This window comes from Durio zibethinus, chromosome 17 (assembly GCF_047325235.1).
Source record: "Durio zibethinus cultivar Kanyao isolate XHJ-2024 chromosome 17, ASM4732523v1, whole genome shotgun sequence".
NCBI lineage: Eukaryota > Viridiplantae > Streptophyta > Magnoliopsida > Malvales > Malvaceae > Durio > Durio zibethinus.
In genome coordinates this window covers 24,658,471-24,674,207 of record NC_143178.1, presented here as the reverse complement: position 1 = coordinate 24,674,207, position 15,737 = coordinate 24,658,471, and the positions used below count along the sequence as shown (strand labels likewise).

Sequence of the window (15,737 nt, the reverse complement as noted above, 5' to 3'; positions counted from 1 at the left end):
ACGTGTTCTTGTAGGGGTGAATTGTTTACCTAAATTCGACAATGCCTTGAATATGGTAAGAATTATACAACTTGTGCAAAAGGTTAAATTGAATTTGATATTTAATTTAATTAATTTATATAATTATTTTTAAAAATGATATTTATAAATTTAAGATTTAAATTTTATTTTAATTTACAATTAAATTTAAAATATAGTAAAATAAAAGTTATTAATTTTTAGAATTTGATTAGTGGATGCTATTTAAGATTAATTAAAATATTATTTTTTAAAACAATTATTATACATTAATTATATATTTACTTATAAAATATCTTCTTAGTCAATGATTTGCATGGTTAACATGTCCCTAATTATTAAAAGCAGTTAATAAAAACAAATAACGATTCTGCGAGAAAGAAGGAGAACAAAAAGGTGGATAATGAAGTAATGATACGCGACGAGATAAAAACGATATGCGATACGATATGTTATATTTTAGTGGGCGAGATATTTGTGGGTTGTGGTACCCTACCACATCAGGTACACGGTAGGGATAGGCATAGCGGGCACAGAGGAAAAATAGTAATAAAGAAAGCAACAGTAGGTAACATGCGCTGCACGGTGTGTTAACTCCGCACTCCCAACCGCTAGCTTTCCCTCGTCGATTCTCTCTCTCTCTCTCTCTCTCTCGTTTTCTCTTCACTTCCATCCAAACCTGCCCGTTAATAGCATGACAAAACCACTTCCCCAAAAACAGAGAACAACTTTCCCACTAACGTCAGAACGAACGGCGTTACATGCCAATCCAATGAGTCGGCAATCAGAGGCGTTTCGGCCTGATTTATATTTAATATTAATAATTTATAAATTTATTCAATTCAATTCGATTTAAAATTTAAAATTTTTAAAATTTTTTAATTTTAATTTAAATTAAAAATTAAAATTAAAATTAAAATTTATTCATTAAATTTAATTTATATAATAAAAAATAATTAAATTAAATTAAATATATAAAAATTAAAATTAAAAATTATATATAAAAATTAAAATAAAATTTATATAAAAAAACTTAAGTTTAAGTTTATAAAAATAAAAATAATTTTTATTTTAAAATTATATATAAAAATTAATTTATATATAATTAACTTATATATAAAAATAAAAAAATTTAGATATGTAAATTTAGATTTGAATTTTAAATATTTTATTTAAGATCATATTCAAAATTTAAATGAAATTAAAAATTATGTTCAAATTTTTTTTATAAATTTTAATTTTTTATTCAAATTTTTTTAAAATTTAGATAAATCTTCAAATTTGAAGAAATAACCTACCTTTGAATAGAACTATCGACAATATATTTCATTATACTAATTTCGTATTTATTAGAAATTATAAACACATATCAAATATAAAAATTATTTAATTATAATTTATATTGATTCATTAAATATAAAAAACATTTATTTATTTTTTTCCAGAGTCATATTTAATTTTTTTCGTATTATTTAAAACATTAGATCTCAAAGGAAACAGAGCAAACGTCGTTAAATCCAAACGCGGGAAGGGGAAGCGGCCTTTATTAATAACCCAGGAATTTTATAAATTTTATTTTTTATTTTAAATTTATAGACTACCCTGTCTGGTCCCCTTTCCTTTACTCCTCCCTTCCCCATGAGAAGTTACCGGGTGTAGCCGGTATCATAAAGGCAGTCGGACAGATTAATGCCGGTTGTTCAGTGGGTTAGAAATTGACCGCGGTTGGAATGATTGCCACTACCTCCACGATTTTGACCCACCCTTGGTTAAGTTTCTCGACCCCTCATCAGACACACACAGAGACGGACAGAGACGAGAAAAAAGAAGAAACCACAGAGAAAGATAGAGAGAGAGAAAGCTTTTTTCGGAGTTTTGTACGGGCTCTGATATTTGATCTGCTACAATTGCGATAGGTGAAAGAGAAGAAGATAGAGGCTTAGGTGTTATATGCAGAAGGAAGGGGAAGTGAAAGCGACTAGAGATTGGAAGTGGAAAGGGAGAATAATTGATTGATTGATGCATAAATCGAGAAGATTGGTGGTGGATTGAGAGAAATATAGGCTTCCTTTCTGAGTTGAAGAGGAGAGCTTGGGTTTTAGCAACGGTGGTTATGGTAGATTGAGTTGAATTTGAGTTTGGGTTTTCAGTTTCGAGTGAGGAATTTGACAGTATCAGATGAGAGATCTGAGCTAAAAAGATTTACAAGAAATGACTACTTCGGAGGTATCAATAAAAGGAAACTGTGTTAACGGAAGAGGAGAGAGTTTTTCTTCTGGTTATAGTGAACCAAATGATGCTAGGAGCGCCATGGAAGGGCAAAATGGTCATTCCACTTGTACAGCTGTCGTCAGAGGTAAGATTCCTCCCTCCTTTGGTTTCTGGCTTTCCTTTTTCTTGTTTGTTTGCTTGCCGTTTTATTGTTTATTTTGGTTTCGTTTTATGTGTGAAAAATATAGACCCCGAAACGGCGCTGTATACGGAGCTATGGCATGCATGTGCTGGACCTCTAGTGACGGTCCCTCGCGAAGGAGAGCGCGTGTTCTACTTTCCTCAAGGTCACATAGAACAGGTTTCGCTTCTACCTTCTTTTTCTCTTCTATTCTTTTTCCTCTTGTTTGGTTTTTTGTTTCTTGTTGAGGGAACCCGTGCTAATTTCGTTTAAATTTTAAATTTTCTTTATTGGAGAATGAAATGTAATTTGAAGTGGGATTTAGCTTCCCTTGCTTTTCCTTGTTTTGTTTTTGTTTCTCTGTTTCTATTATGGGGTTTGTTTTTTATTTGCTTATTAGTTTCTGGTGAATCAGGTTGAGGCGTCTACTAATCAGGTAGCAGACCAGCAGATGCCACTGTATAATCTTCCATCGAAGATCCCTTGTCGTGTGATTAACGTTCAATTAAAGGTACCTTGCACCTCTTTTGCTGCGATTTGTATATATATATATATATATTTAATTTTCTTGGCTTTTGTTTTACTTATGGGAGGAATAACTTTTTGCTCTTAATTCTATAGGCTGAACCGGACACCGATGAGGTTTTTGCACAAGTGACTTTACTTCCTGAGCCTATTGTAAGCGTTGATCTTATTATTTTTGTATTTTGTTACTTTGAATTAGGAGTTGATGAAGAGTTGAGTTTCTGATGGTTTGTCCTTTGCTTTATCGAATGTTTCTAGCAAGATGAGAACACTGTGGGCAAGGAGCCTCCCACTCCTCAACCACCACGGTTCCTCGTGCATTCCTTTTGCAAGACCCTGACTGCCTCAGATACAAGCACCCATGGTGGGTTTTCAGTGCTCAGGCGGCATGCGGATGAATGTCTTCCACCATTGGTTTGTGTCTATCTGCCGCAGATGTCTAGTTTCCTTTTTTTCCTTTATGATTATTAGGTTGTGGTTCATTTGGGCTTGTTCTATAACAGGACATGTCAAGGCAACCTCCAAGCCAGGAGTTGGTTGCTAAGGATTTGCATGGAAATGAGTGGCGATTCCGGCATATCTTTCGGGGTAATGCTTTCAAACCTAATTGGTTTTTTGTGCTTATACATAATGCACAATGGAATTTAAGGAGTATGGTTATGAAATGTTATTACAAGTTTGGGTTTATGTATTTTTTATTACTCGGTTCTGTTCTGGTTAATCAGTTACAATTAGAGCCGTTTAGTTTACAATTTGATTCAAATGTTGATGGGAATACCAGGTCAACCACGAAGACACTTGCTTCAAAGTGGTTGGAGTGTTTTTGTTAGCTCCAAGAGGCTTGTTGCAGGGGACGCGTTTATATTTTTAAGGTTTGCCCGCTTCCGCACGTGCTATGAAATTTGGTGTTTTAGGATTGAATTCTTTGTTTGAGCTTAAGAGTTTATACATGGAAATGATGTGTATTTTCCAGAGGTGAGAATGGAGAACTACGTGTTGGTGTACGCCGTGCGATGAGGCAGCAGGGCATTGTTCCTTCATCAGTAATATCAAGTCATAGCATGCATCTTGGTGTGCTTGCAACAGCATGGCATGCTTGCACAACACAAACCATATTCACTGTGTATTACAAACCTAGGTTTGTAGACCAAGCTACCATTTTTACATGCTGTGTCATTTTTCCTGGCATGATATGTTAAAAGCTCTCAAAATAGATTACTGGGTGATTAAATTTCAACTGTGATATTGCTGTTTTGTAGAGGAATTAATTGCAATATCTTGTATTTATGCATGTCCATTTTCTGTTACAGGACAAGCCCAGCTGAGTTTATTGTTCCATTTGATCAGTACATGGAGTCGGTGAAGAACAATTATTCGATAGGAATGAGGTTCAAAATGAGATTTGAAGGCGAAGAAGCTCCCGAACAGAGGTAAGGCTTGTGTCTTCCTTTTTCTGTGATGACAGGTATCCTTGTATGGCTACATCTAAAAAATTATTTATGATGTTTCTAGTATGTTACCGCATAAGGGTAAGAATTTCCAACATGATATGGAGCAAGCTGATATTATGTTTCTCAATTGATTGTATTGCAGGTTTACTGGAACAATAGTTGGAATTGAAGATGCTGATCCACAAAGGTGGCAGGATTCCAAATGGAGATGCCTCAAGGTATATTTTATTTAATTTGACCAATGTTTGATAGTTGTTTAGAATACTGAAAAAAATGGTAGAATGCTTCTAGTTATGGGGATTCTGTAACAATGTTCTAATATATCTTATAGGTGCGATGGGATGAGACTACCACCATGCCTCGTCCCGAGAGAGTTTCTCCTTGGAAAATTGAACCTGCTTTGGCTCCTTCTGCCCTGAATCCCCTTCCACTGCCCAGGCCAAAAAGGCCTCGATCTAATGCTGTACCTTCATCCTCCGATTCCTCCGTGCTTCCTAGGGAAGGTAGGTTTTGTGTAATTGGTTTATAATATATTTTCATGTAACAGCTCATCTGGTAGGAACTGTTGATGAAGTTCATTTTTTAGGTTCATCCAAAGTTACTGTAGACCCTTCACCGGCTATTGGGTTTTCAAGGGTCTTGCAAGGTCAAGAATTCTCGACCTTGAGAGGCAACTTTGCCGAGAGTAACGAGTCTGACACTGCTGAAAAGTCAGTGATGTGGCCTCCTGTAGATGATGAGAAGATTGATGTGGTTTCTGCTGCAAGAAGATTTGGGTCAGAGAATTGGGTTTCCTCTGGGAGGCATGAACCAACATGCACGGATTTGCTCTCTGGTTTTGGGTCAAATGCTGGAATGGCTGATCAAACTTCAGTAGCTGGTAATCCAATGAGAAAACAGTTACCAGATCAAGAAGGGGGGATTGGCTGTTGGTCCCTCTTGCCGTCTGGTCTCTCACTCAAGTTGGATAAGAAAAATGCTAAGCCTCCTTTGCAAGGTTCTGATGTGCCTTATCAAGTGCGAGGAAATGGTAGATTTAGTGGTTTTGGTGACTATCCTATGCTTAAAGGTCGTAGGATCGAGCATTCACATGGAAACTGGTTGATGCCTCCCCCAACTTCATCCCATTATGAGAACCTTGTCCACTCAAGAGATTTAATGCCCAAAACATCATTGGTTCAAGAGCATGAGAATGGAAAATCTAGAGAAGGAAACTGCAAGCTCTTCGGTATTCCTCTCATAAGTAATTCCGTTGCATCAGAGCCAGCAGTCTCTAATATTAATGCATTGAACAAGCGTGTGGGTCGTCCGCAAGCTCCTTCACATCAAGTTCATACATTTGAATCTGATCGAAGGTCTGAAAAGTCAAAGGTCTCGCATTTGGCAGAGGATCTTTCTGCTTGTAATGAGCAGGACAAAATATTTCGGCTGGGTCAGCCCCAAACAAGAGAGGTTCCAAGCAAACCTTCTAATGCCTCAACTAGGAGTTGTACTAAGGTTCTCTTTCACTCTTTTGATGGTTTAAACTTCTTGTTACGAAATCTGTTAAAGGACTTGCTCAATTTATATTTTATTTTCAGGTTCACAAGCAGGGGATTGCTCTTGTTAGGTCTGTGGACCTTACGAAGTTCAACAACTATGGTGAATTGATTGCCGAATTGGATCAATTATTTGAATTTGGAGGCGAATTAATGGCCCCTAAAAAGAATTGGCTTGTTGTTTATACTGATGATGAGGGTGATATGATGCTTGTGGGAGATGATCCCTGGCAGTAAGGATTCTTGCCTTCATTCCAATACATTTTTACCCATTTCATATATTTGATGGTTGACATCATTATTCAATTATTGCTCGTGAATTAGGGAATTTTGTGCCATGGTTCGCAAGATTGGTATCTACACTAGGGAGGAGGTCCAGAAGATGAAGCCAGGATCGTTGAGTTCAAGGGGTGAGGACAATCCAGTTTCTGCAGAAGGCCTAGATGCAGAAGAAGTGAGGTGTCCATCAGCATTTAGTGCAGGAAATTGTTAGGCTTCACCATAATGGTTCTGGGTAATATTCTGGGTGTGTACTCTCCTGATGATTGCATCTAAGTATTGTATCTTGTTTTGAATAGGATGCGGAAAAACGATCAATTTGAATTGACCGTGTTGTGCTCTCCTTAGATGCGGCCTCCCTTTGTTTTTGCCTTTATTTACCTTGTTATTGCATTACAAAGGTATTACATTGCAAGTAACATTTTCCTTTATTCTTGTTTCAGCTTTTTGGTGGAGGCATGAGGAGTGCAATAGTGACATTCCATTTGGTTAGAACTTTAATTAGTTTGAGTTGAAAGTGACTTGTGAGTCTATATTGGCAGCAAGTTTGTCTCAGAAATCAGAATCAGACATAGATGTCGTTAATGGTATAATCCAATTTTGGAAATGTTTTGGAGGTAATATTGAATGGTGTCCTTTATATATATAAATATGTATACCCGAATTTGAATTTCAAGCGTGGCTGCACCAGCCTTGCTTTTGCAACCACCCTCTCCCCCCCTTGTACAGAGATGTTTTACCCCCTTTTTCAACCTGTGAATGTAAGTAAGTTAGTACACCATCTAATTTCTTTTCAAGTAAGCATATCATTGATTTTGTTGCTTTTTATGTTTTTTTAATCTAGTACACTGTTAAATCACCAAAATTTGGGTGCATTTCTTCAAGGTCTTTGCAAATAGCTCAAGTAGGCAGAAATTTTCTGCTTAGTTTAGAGGCATTCTTAATTCTGAGCAAATAATGGGAAGTTAAATTAGTTTCATGTTTGTTAGATCTTCCCTTGTGATGATGATTGGTGAATCTGCTGGAATTTGCTAATCTAAGCTCGAGATCCTTTTCCTTTATTTTTTGTAAAAATTTTGGAGGCTTGTTGGGATATTCCATCTTTGATAATTCAGGGAAAGCAGGAATCTGAGGGGCCAGTTGTCCTTTCTTGCCTCAAAAGGAGTAGTTGGCTTTACGGTTCATTAGCAGATCGTACCGGAGGGAAGGAGAGAGTTGGTCTAATATCAGATAATGTGATTGCCAACGCAACTGTATTTGCTGAGCCATATCCATTGCATGGAGCAGCTTGGTAAATGCCTGAGTGGCAATCGATTTTAGACTACGACTTTGACCCTGGAATTACGGTCCAATGGTGGCGACCGACTTGTGGGGTTGGGGTTTGAATTTTTAGTTACAAATTACCATATCTCTCTTCGGCTCTTTGCTTCCGTTTTGCTTGGAATAATATGTCAAAGTCTGAAAAATATTCTTTTCATGATCTTGACTAATATCTCCGCCGTGAGACCCAAGTGGGGGAAAGTGCTACGCCCACGGGTCGGAGCAAATTTCATCAGGGTCCCATCCATGGGTCATGATAGCCCTACTTAAATGGGAACGCAGTAATTATTTTGAGAGCTTATCCACGATCAAGGACGAGCACATGTTTTTGGCATGGCAAAAGCAAAAGGGTAACACTCTTACTCAAAAGTTAAAAAGTCTTTTTGACCAAATGACAGGTAAATTTTGAGTTTAAAGTAGCTCTGTTCGTGCATGGTACCACAGGAAAGCTAGGAGAAAGAAATGCTTAGATTTTTCCACCAGCACGATCAACCAGCTGGTTATAGGGGAGGGAACTGAGTTTGTTCAAATTATATTCCAAATGCAGCAGTAATGAGAGGCTTTATCCTCATTAAAATGACCAGAAATCCAAACAACAACGAGATTTTAAAGAGCGAAAGTCTAGTAAAAAGCTGAGAAAAAAGACTTGAGGATGGCGAGTTTCCCACCAGTTCAAACTAATTTAAAGCTCTCATGTTGCTCGCTACGTAAAACAAAATGCAATTGCTTGTTTCGTCTTGCCTCTTGGAGCTAAAAGCCTGTTTATAGTTGTTCAGAATCAGATATACTTGCTGAAGAAACCTATATCATGTTGTGGAAGCCAGCTGAATCCAAAAGTACAGCTTTGATCTGCTCAGGATGGATGTCCTGCCCTTCCTTGCATTGCTGAAAATAGAAACACATCAATGAAATCAAAATTCATGGTTCAGGCTTTTCATTTGTTGCTTTGTGGGAAGCAGGTGGTTTTTCAAGACTCAATGATGCTTTAAAGCAAATGAGAACTTTATGATTGTCAGAAATCGTACCTCAGCTCGAAAGATATCCATGGCAAAACCATTGAAACAGCTAATGACTGCTTGCTGGATGTCAAGCCCAAGGTTGTCCAAAGCCCTCATTGTGGAGAGCAAAAGACCTGGTCTGCGGCCACAAAACATATGGATGTTTACAGCTTTTCCTTCTCTCTGCCTTACTTCAACCTATATTTACATCAAATTAAAACCAAATCATTCAAAGTTCTATAATCACAATAGCTAAATCAGTTAGTATCACAATATTATTCATGCTGGAATCAAGAATGAATTAATGACATATGATAAGAGAGAGGTGAAAGTAACTTTTCGGCATAAAGACACAAGTTTACCCTTGCTGGCTGACCATTTGGGCTCGGTAATGAGCTGGGGCAAAGTTCATCCTTGATCCGACTGGGCAAGGTGGCCGGAGTGGGCGTCAAAGGATGGAAGCTGGTCGTAGGTGTCAGAGAAGAGCTAGGAGGGTTTGACTCCAATTCATTATGGAGGTCATTGATCCTTTGCAGAAGTTCCTTCAGGTACTCAATTGCATCCCCAAGAATAGAAGCTCTATCCATCTATTAATAGAAGGATAATGTAAATCATACTATTTCAAAGAAGCAAAACTGAGAGAATATGAACCTCCAAAAGCCTTCCTTTGCCAGTAAAAGTAACATGATTATGTTCAAGTTGGATTGGATTACATATTAAATCGTTAAGTCAATTAAATAAAATACACCAAAAAAAAAAAAAAATCACCCACAGAAAAAGTCCAGCAATCTATTTGAAAAGGTTCCCATACTACTTTGATGTTTAAAACTTTAAGTTACATTGATACAAAGCAAAGGTACCTAGCATTCTGATCCTAAGAAAAGTCTCATCATTCAATCTAAAGCACAGTTTGGTGAGTCCACCACCAAAAATTTCCTTGACAGAAACCTCAATTATCATAGATTCTACAGCTTCATTGAATCATATGTTTATAATTACCTTCCATTAAATTCCCAGCTTTAGTAGGTTTCTTTTTGGTACTTTATAACAATAAATGAACTGCAGAAACTTCATATATTTTCAACATCTTTATCATGAATTTAAACCACCAAATCACTGATGAAAACTACGAATCACCTCGAAAAATTCGAATGCATAAGAATGTAAAAAGCAAGGAGAATAATGATAAATAGGTGGGAAGAAGTGAAAGAACAAGTTGTGTAATGGAAAAGGGTAGAAAGGTGATCAGAGACTAGAGCAGTGAACTAAATGCAGCCTAGAAAATGAATCTGAAGTTATGATGTAACTATTTTGCTGCTGCAATACAAAAGTAAAAGACATGATAAAAGATACTGGAATCATCAAGTTTTATAGAAAACAATGTGGTCCAAAGAATTATGGTGAATTTAAAACAATCAACCAGACTCCATGTGAGAGAAATTAATGCAACTTTCTCAAAGCATTTTGGGAACACGTAAAAACAAAAGATGCCACTCATTCACAAAGTACAAAAACCACCACCATTAAAACAAAGTAAATTAAAAAAAAAAGCTTGATTACTTGCATTCACGAGATAAAAAAAAAAAGAAAAAAAAAAGGGGGAAACGTGAAGAAAATTCTTACTTTGCTAATCTTTGGAACAACAGACCGCAACATGTAAAGCCTATCATTGAGTTTCTTCCTACGGCGCCTCTCAGCCATCAAATTTTTTGCAGGAAGCCCTTTCTTTTTACCCTTTTGATCTCCTCCAGTAACAGTACTGTTTGCATTTGAGGTATTCCCACCATTTTTAATAGCTTCCTCCACCTTGTTATTGTCAGTAAACTCATCTGAATCATAGTTCAAAGCAGACCCATCAATGCTCACATCTTCTAGATCATCTCTATTGTTAATTTTCCTCTTCTCATTTTCTTCAGCCATTTCTTTCTTCCCTTTATCTCCCTCAATTCCACTCAAAGCATTTAGCTTTCCTCCAACTAACACCCCGAAATTCCCTCCATTATCAGCTAAGTTCTTCCTCAAAGCTGCTCTTTTCTGGAACAGAGTTGGTTGTGCTCCGACTGAAGGAAAGCTTTCCAGTGGCCTCAACAACTTAGACCTATTTAAAAACAGAGCATTGCCAGGGTTTTCATCAAACCCTTGAAAACCAGCAAACCCGGCACCATTTTCTGGTAGCTGAACCATCCCAGAACTCGAAAATTGAGTCTCAGGACACAAATTAGCTGTGTCCATCTGATTACCATGGCTTAAATCAGTGAAACTACCCAAAACCCCAGCATTTCCCCTGTTCAGTAAAGTACTAGCATTTGTTGCTTGGTTGTCAAGGAACCCAATTTCACTCAAATCAAACCCATGGTCTAAAGGGTTATTCGAAACAACATTAAGGAGTGAAGATACAGTTGGTTTTGGTTGCAAAAAGAACTGTACCTGAGATGGGTCGAGATTGTTGAAAACAGAGGAAGATGGTGAACAGGAAGAGGAAGAATCCACTGGATGATGATGATGATGATGCAGCAAAAAGTTATCCTGATGGTCACCAAGATTTGGTGAAAATGAAAGGTCTCTAATGTTTTGATGGCTTGAAATACTGTTGTTTGCAACATACCATTCTTCTTCCAACATGGATTTGAATGTAGATAAAGAACCCATCTCTTCTTTGTTCTCCATTATAACACTGTTGTTATCATTGTTGTTGTTGTTGGTGGTGGTTCTGTTCCATGAAGCAGAGTCTTCATCTTCTTTATCGTCCATCCAAACCACACCGCCATTCACTCTTGAAAGCATGGTTCTTGGACAACTCTTGGACCTTGATTATAAGAAAAACTTGTTTTTTTTTTTTTTTTTTTTCCTTTCTTGGGAAAATAAGAGAAGCAGAAACTGGGTGTTTGTTTTTTGTTGAGCGGTTATGGACTTAAAATAATGAGAAAAAAAAGCAGCTTTGAGAGAGAGAAAGAGTGAAGCAGACGTTGCAAAGGGAAAAGGGCAAAGCTTTTTGATTGAATCAGCAAAGAGAACGTTACTCTAATCACTACTACACGGTTGGCTCTATCTGATTCTTTGTTTCTTTCTCTTTTTTTTTTTTTTTTTTTTTTTATGATAGAAAATATAAAAATATATAAGCTGAAATAAAACCATATTTTGGTGTCCCATTTTGTTCATGTTGCTACTTACTACATGCACAAAATGGTAGAATAAATAAATTTTTTTATTCTTTTTTTGTTCTTTTATGATAATAATAATAAAAAAACGTTATAACATTTATGAGTAAGTTTGTATTTTCATCAATTACAAAATGACAAAATTTACTTGAATTCATATTGTCCTTGTAATAAATAATAATTATTGAATAGAATATAAGATCTCTTTGTAATTTTAGTTTAAATAATTTTTTATAAAAAAATCATAATTTAAAATAAAAATATTTTAAAATTAAAGTTTAAAATTTTAACTTGTTAAATGTTATATCTTAAAAATAATTAAATTAATCTAAATAATTATTGTTATGTATATTTTGAATTTTATTTTAATTAATAATTAAATTTAATGTATATCATATATATATATTATGTATATATTCTAAATGTAAATTTTTATGAGCATTTATGAATAATTTAATGATTCCATCACTTTTTTTTTTTTTGAAAAAAAAAATCAAAAGTGTAAGCTGTTCTGTACTAACAAGAAAAGCAACCTTCCTTCTTTGGCTTTGCCGATGATGACATTAGGCCTTAACAACCGTTTTGCAACTTGCTGTACCTTCTTTTTCGATTTTCGACTGCATAAGATTGCACAATTAGAAAAGCTTTTTTTTTTTTTTTTTTTTTAATTTTCTTTATTTTAAAAGAGACAATCACAACAAATTAAAATTTATATCTCTTCATTGATTATATGAAAGATTAAAAAATATTAAATTTTAATTTTAAAATTTTTTACATCATTTATTTTTTTATAAAAAATAACATTTTTTTTTACTTTTTAAACATTCATATTAATTTTTATTTACATCACTCTCTCATTTTTTCTTAATTTAAATTACCTTTAATATTTTACGAATTTTTTTATTTTTTATTTTGCTTATAAAAAAGGACAGTAATAAAAAAAATTATAAACAAAACAAAAGAACATAAATTAATTAAATTAAATTATTTTTATTTTATTAACATTTAAAAATTATAATTTATTCATTTTACTATTTCAAGTTAAAACTCACAATTCTTTAAACAAATTGTATATCAAGATATACAATTGTCTTTGGATTAATTAACATAATATCAAAATTAAAATTTTAAGGTTACGAGATTAAAAAATTTGTACGTGTAATATTTTATTTAATCGGATAAATATATATGATAGACGAATATAAAAGTAAATTAATGATGAAGAAAAAATAATATATCGAAGGCATATTGGTACTGCTTTTGCATTTAGTTCCATATCAAATAGTATACAATAAAAATTTACCAATAAAATGTTGAAATATCATATTTTTCTATTTTATTTTATTTTATTTTTATATCATGTGAAAGAACAAACCCTAATACCGGCAATGACAATGGGTGAAACAGAACAAGCCAAAATGGGAGTTGGTGTATTTAAACCGTGGTCCCAAGTGTTTCCATGTCATGTTTTGCTGTTTTTCTGCATTTGGCCAAAACCAGTTCTTGTTTGATGCCTTGTCACAAAACAAATTAAAAAAAAAAAAAAAAAAACTACCATCACATTTTAAAAGAGAGATTCAGATTAGAAATAAATTGCAAAAAAAAAAAAAAAGAAAGAAAACCCTTAAAAGGTGAAAGAAATTAAAGAAATGTTGAACCTACATTATTATTTTAGGTTTAAAGTATATTTTATAATTTATGTATTTATATCATGTAAAATATTAATAATTTGTATATATATGTCATGTTTTATATAAAAATTATGTATTATAATTCATGTCGACATAAAAATCTGAAATATATTTTTTTATTTTATTAAGCCAATATATGATTTTTGTTAAAATTTTAAATTATATTACTTTTATATTTTTTACTCGTATGATTTTCGTATCATATTATTATTTTGTATTTTAAATTATTAAATCTAATTTAAAGGGGTTTTATTTTGTGAATGTTGGAATGTACAGTAAGAAATTTATTAATATTAGCCCTGCCTACAAACTGTTAAATTTTTGCCAAAAGGTGATCTTTTGTAATTTGCACCCAATTCGGAAGAAATTAGTTTAGGTTATAATCAAATTTAGATTAAAATATCTAAAAATATAAACAAATTTTATTATGTTTATAATATATTTATTTAATTAATAATTACGGAAATATTATTTAAAACTATTTTTAAAATTTAACAAACGAAAAGTGTTAAACTTATTGATGTGCTCGAATTTGACTTTGTCTTTATAAATATCATCCTTAATTTTGAGATCAAATTTCCAAAAATAAATTTATTATAGCATGTCCTAAATACACATTCCTTGGAAGTAGGAGAGAGCATGGCAAAGCATAGCATTGTCAAAAAAAAAAAAAGAAGAAGCAAGATGGATGGAGACATATTGGTTGAAATAATTTGAATTGAAGTCAAGAAAAGGATTGAAGCGTGGCAGAGAAATTAAGAGAAGGGAGAGGGATAGGTAAAGAAAAGGGTCCCCAAGTATCTCGTGATACCTTTGATATTTTTCTTATCACTTCACCTTTCACCAATCCAAACCTTAACCCCACTCTGTCCCTTCTCACTTCTCAGCCTTTTTCCCCGTCTCATTGCTCATCGGTTACTTCCTCCCTCTTTACATTTGTCTCCTTATCTTGATATAAAAATAATATAAATAAAAAATATAAAAAATATTATAATTTAAATTTTTAATAAAAAATATATTTTTATTTTCATATCAACATAAATTATAACATATAATTTTTATATAAAATATGTCACAAATAGTTAATATTTTAAATAATACAAATATATGAATTATCAAATTTATTTTTTAATTTTAAAAATTTTTAATCTATTTTTAAATTATTTTATCCGTGTATAATTTCTTTTCAATCTATAGCGATATTATCTCTAAAATTCGACTTCAATATCATATAAAAATCATATTGAAAAATTTTGAGTAGTGTCTTTATTGTTGCAAGTACTAAAAATAAGTTAGTTGGGTCCACTAAATCTATGGGAAAATCACTAGCCAACTGAGAAAATGGACCGCATTTAAGTGTAATAAAGGGTGGATGTAGGAGAGAGGGCCAAGGAGTAAGGAAGGGAAGAGGGAGTGACAAAAATCTTTAATAAGTTGCAGTCACACTGGCTTGGTTAGTGAATGAACGCCTGAAACTGATGGGGAGGGGGAAGTGTCTTTAATATTTCTTGAGTAACCCCGTGAGCCTTGGGGTACATATGAACACAAATTTGCCCTTCAATTACTCTTTTGCTTGCTTGGTCAATTGATGTGATTGGTTTTTAATTTTTGTTGCTGCTGGAGAAAATTTCATGTTGCCTTTAGAAATTTTGATACTCAGGTTAAGGGTTAAGAAAATAAAAAATTATTTAAAATTATAATATTTGATTCTATTTGAATTAATTTTTTTTATTTTATTCGAATTATGTTTAGATATTAAATTTATATATTAAATTTATATTAAAATTTAAATCATGATGTTCAAAATCGAATTGAATTGAATTTTATATTTTATTAGTTTTATATATTTTTTAATTTTTTATAAAATAAAAATAATTATTTTATATATAAATTTATTTTAATATATTAAAAATTTTATTAAAATAATATATAAAAATTAAAATTTCAAAACAAATGAACTAAACTGATCAAACAAGTAAAATTTAATTAAATTGAATCGATTTCAAAAGAAAATCAATTCGAACTCGAATAAAATTTTGAAAATTTATAATATTATGTATTATCTAAAAAAATAGAACCAAATTCGACCTAAATTGAATTATTGTCATCTTTATCTTAAAGTTCATAAAATTTAGTCTTTGTTTATTCAAACTAAAAAAAATTCAATATCTTATAATAAATTACATGATTATTCCATGTTTATCTATATATTTCTAATATAAAAAAGATTGTAATTTAAAAATAAAAAATTATATTTACTAAAATTTAAATTTACAATTTATTAAATATTATTTTTAAAAGATGGCAAGTGGGAACTTGGGTAGAAACTTGGAAGACTAAACTGGCTTAACAGAAGGCCTAGTTCCT

The 15,737-nt window shown here is 32.9% G+C and overlaps 2 protein-coding genes across 7 annotated transcripts; one reads left to right on the top strand and one right to left on the bottom strand.

The window, feature by feature from the left end:
• Window positions 1-1,819: 1,819 nt before the first annotated feature.
• On the top strand, window positions 1,820-7,026 carry LOC111285298 (auxin response factor 2A-like). 6 transcript variants are annotated; one of them, XM_089746721.1, is made up of 15 exons: window positions 1,820-2,374; window positions 2,478-2,590; window positions 2,826-2,921; window positions 3,032-3,088; window positions 3,194-3,349; window positions 3,439-3,523; window positions 3,717-3,807; window positions 3,909-4,073; window positions 4,246-4,365; window positions 4,529-4,604; window positions 4,718-4,889; window positions 4,985-5,883; window positions 5,967-6,157; window positions 6,249-6,438; window positions 6,647-7,026. In XM_089746721.1, exons 1-14 carry the CDS (start codon window positions 2,230-2,232, stop codon window positions 6,415-6,417), a joined length of 2,535 nt encoding a protein of 844 aa, XP_089602847.1. In that variant the 5' UTR covers window positions 1,820-2,229; the 3' UTR covers window positions 6,418-6,438; window positions 6,647-7,026. The 6 variants fall into 6 exon arrangements, with proteins under 6 accessions (XP_089602847.1, XP_022730427.2, XP_022730410.2 ...); XM_022874692.2 differs by having other exon boundaries at window positions 6,249-6,450; XM_022874675.2 differs by having other exon boundaries at window positions 4,973-5,883.
• A 947-nt stretch (window positions 7,027-7,973) lies between these two features.
• On the bottom strand, window positions 7,974-11,486 carry LOC111285325 (transcription factor ICE1-like). Its single transcript, XM_022874712.2, has 4 exons — window positions 10,145-11,486; window positions 8,884-9,108; window positions 8,549-8,719; window positions 7,974-8,408 (listed from the first exon to the last, which is right to left on the bottom strand). The coding sequence occupies exons 1-4, from the start codon at window positions 11,303-11,305 to the stop codon at window positions 8,325-8,327; spliced, it is 1,641 nt and encodes a 546-aa protein (XP_022730447.2). The 5' UTR covers window positions 11,306-11,486; the 3' UTR covers window positions 7,974-8,324.
• Between the last annotated feature and the right edge of the window lie 4,251 nt (window positions 11,487-15,737).

Coding starts and splice junctions, on each gene's coding strand:
- LOC111285325 (XM_022874712.2), bottom strand. CDS start 11,305: ATGCTTTCAAGAGTGAATGGCGGTGTGGTTTGGATGGACGATAAAGAA. Junction 9,109..10,144: donor TTGTTCCAAAGATTAGCAAA/GTAAGAATTTTC, acceptor TTCTATTAATAG/ATGGATAGAGCTTCTATTCT. Junction 8,720..8,883: donor CAAATGGTCAGCCAGCAAGG/GTAAACTTGTGT, acceptor ATGTAAATATAG/GTTGAAGTAAGGCAGAGAGA.
- LOC111285298 (XM_022874675.2), top strand. CDS start 2,230: ATGACTACTTCGGAGGTATCAATAAAAGGAAACTGTGTTAACGGAAGA. Junction 3,808..3,908: donor GACGCGTTTATATTTTTAAG/GTTTGCCCGCTT, acceptor TGTATTTTCCAG/AGGTGAGAATGGAGAACTAC. Junction 5,884..5,966: donor CAACTAGGAGTTGTACTAAG/GTTCTCTTTCAC, acceptor TTTTATTTTCAG/GTTCACAAGCAGGGGATTGC.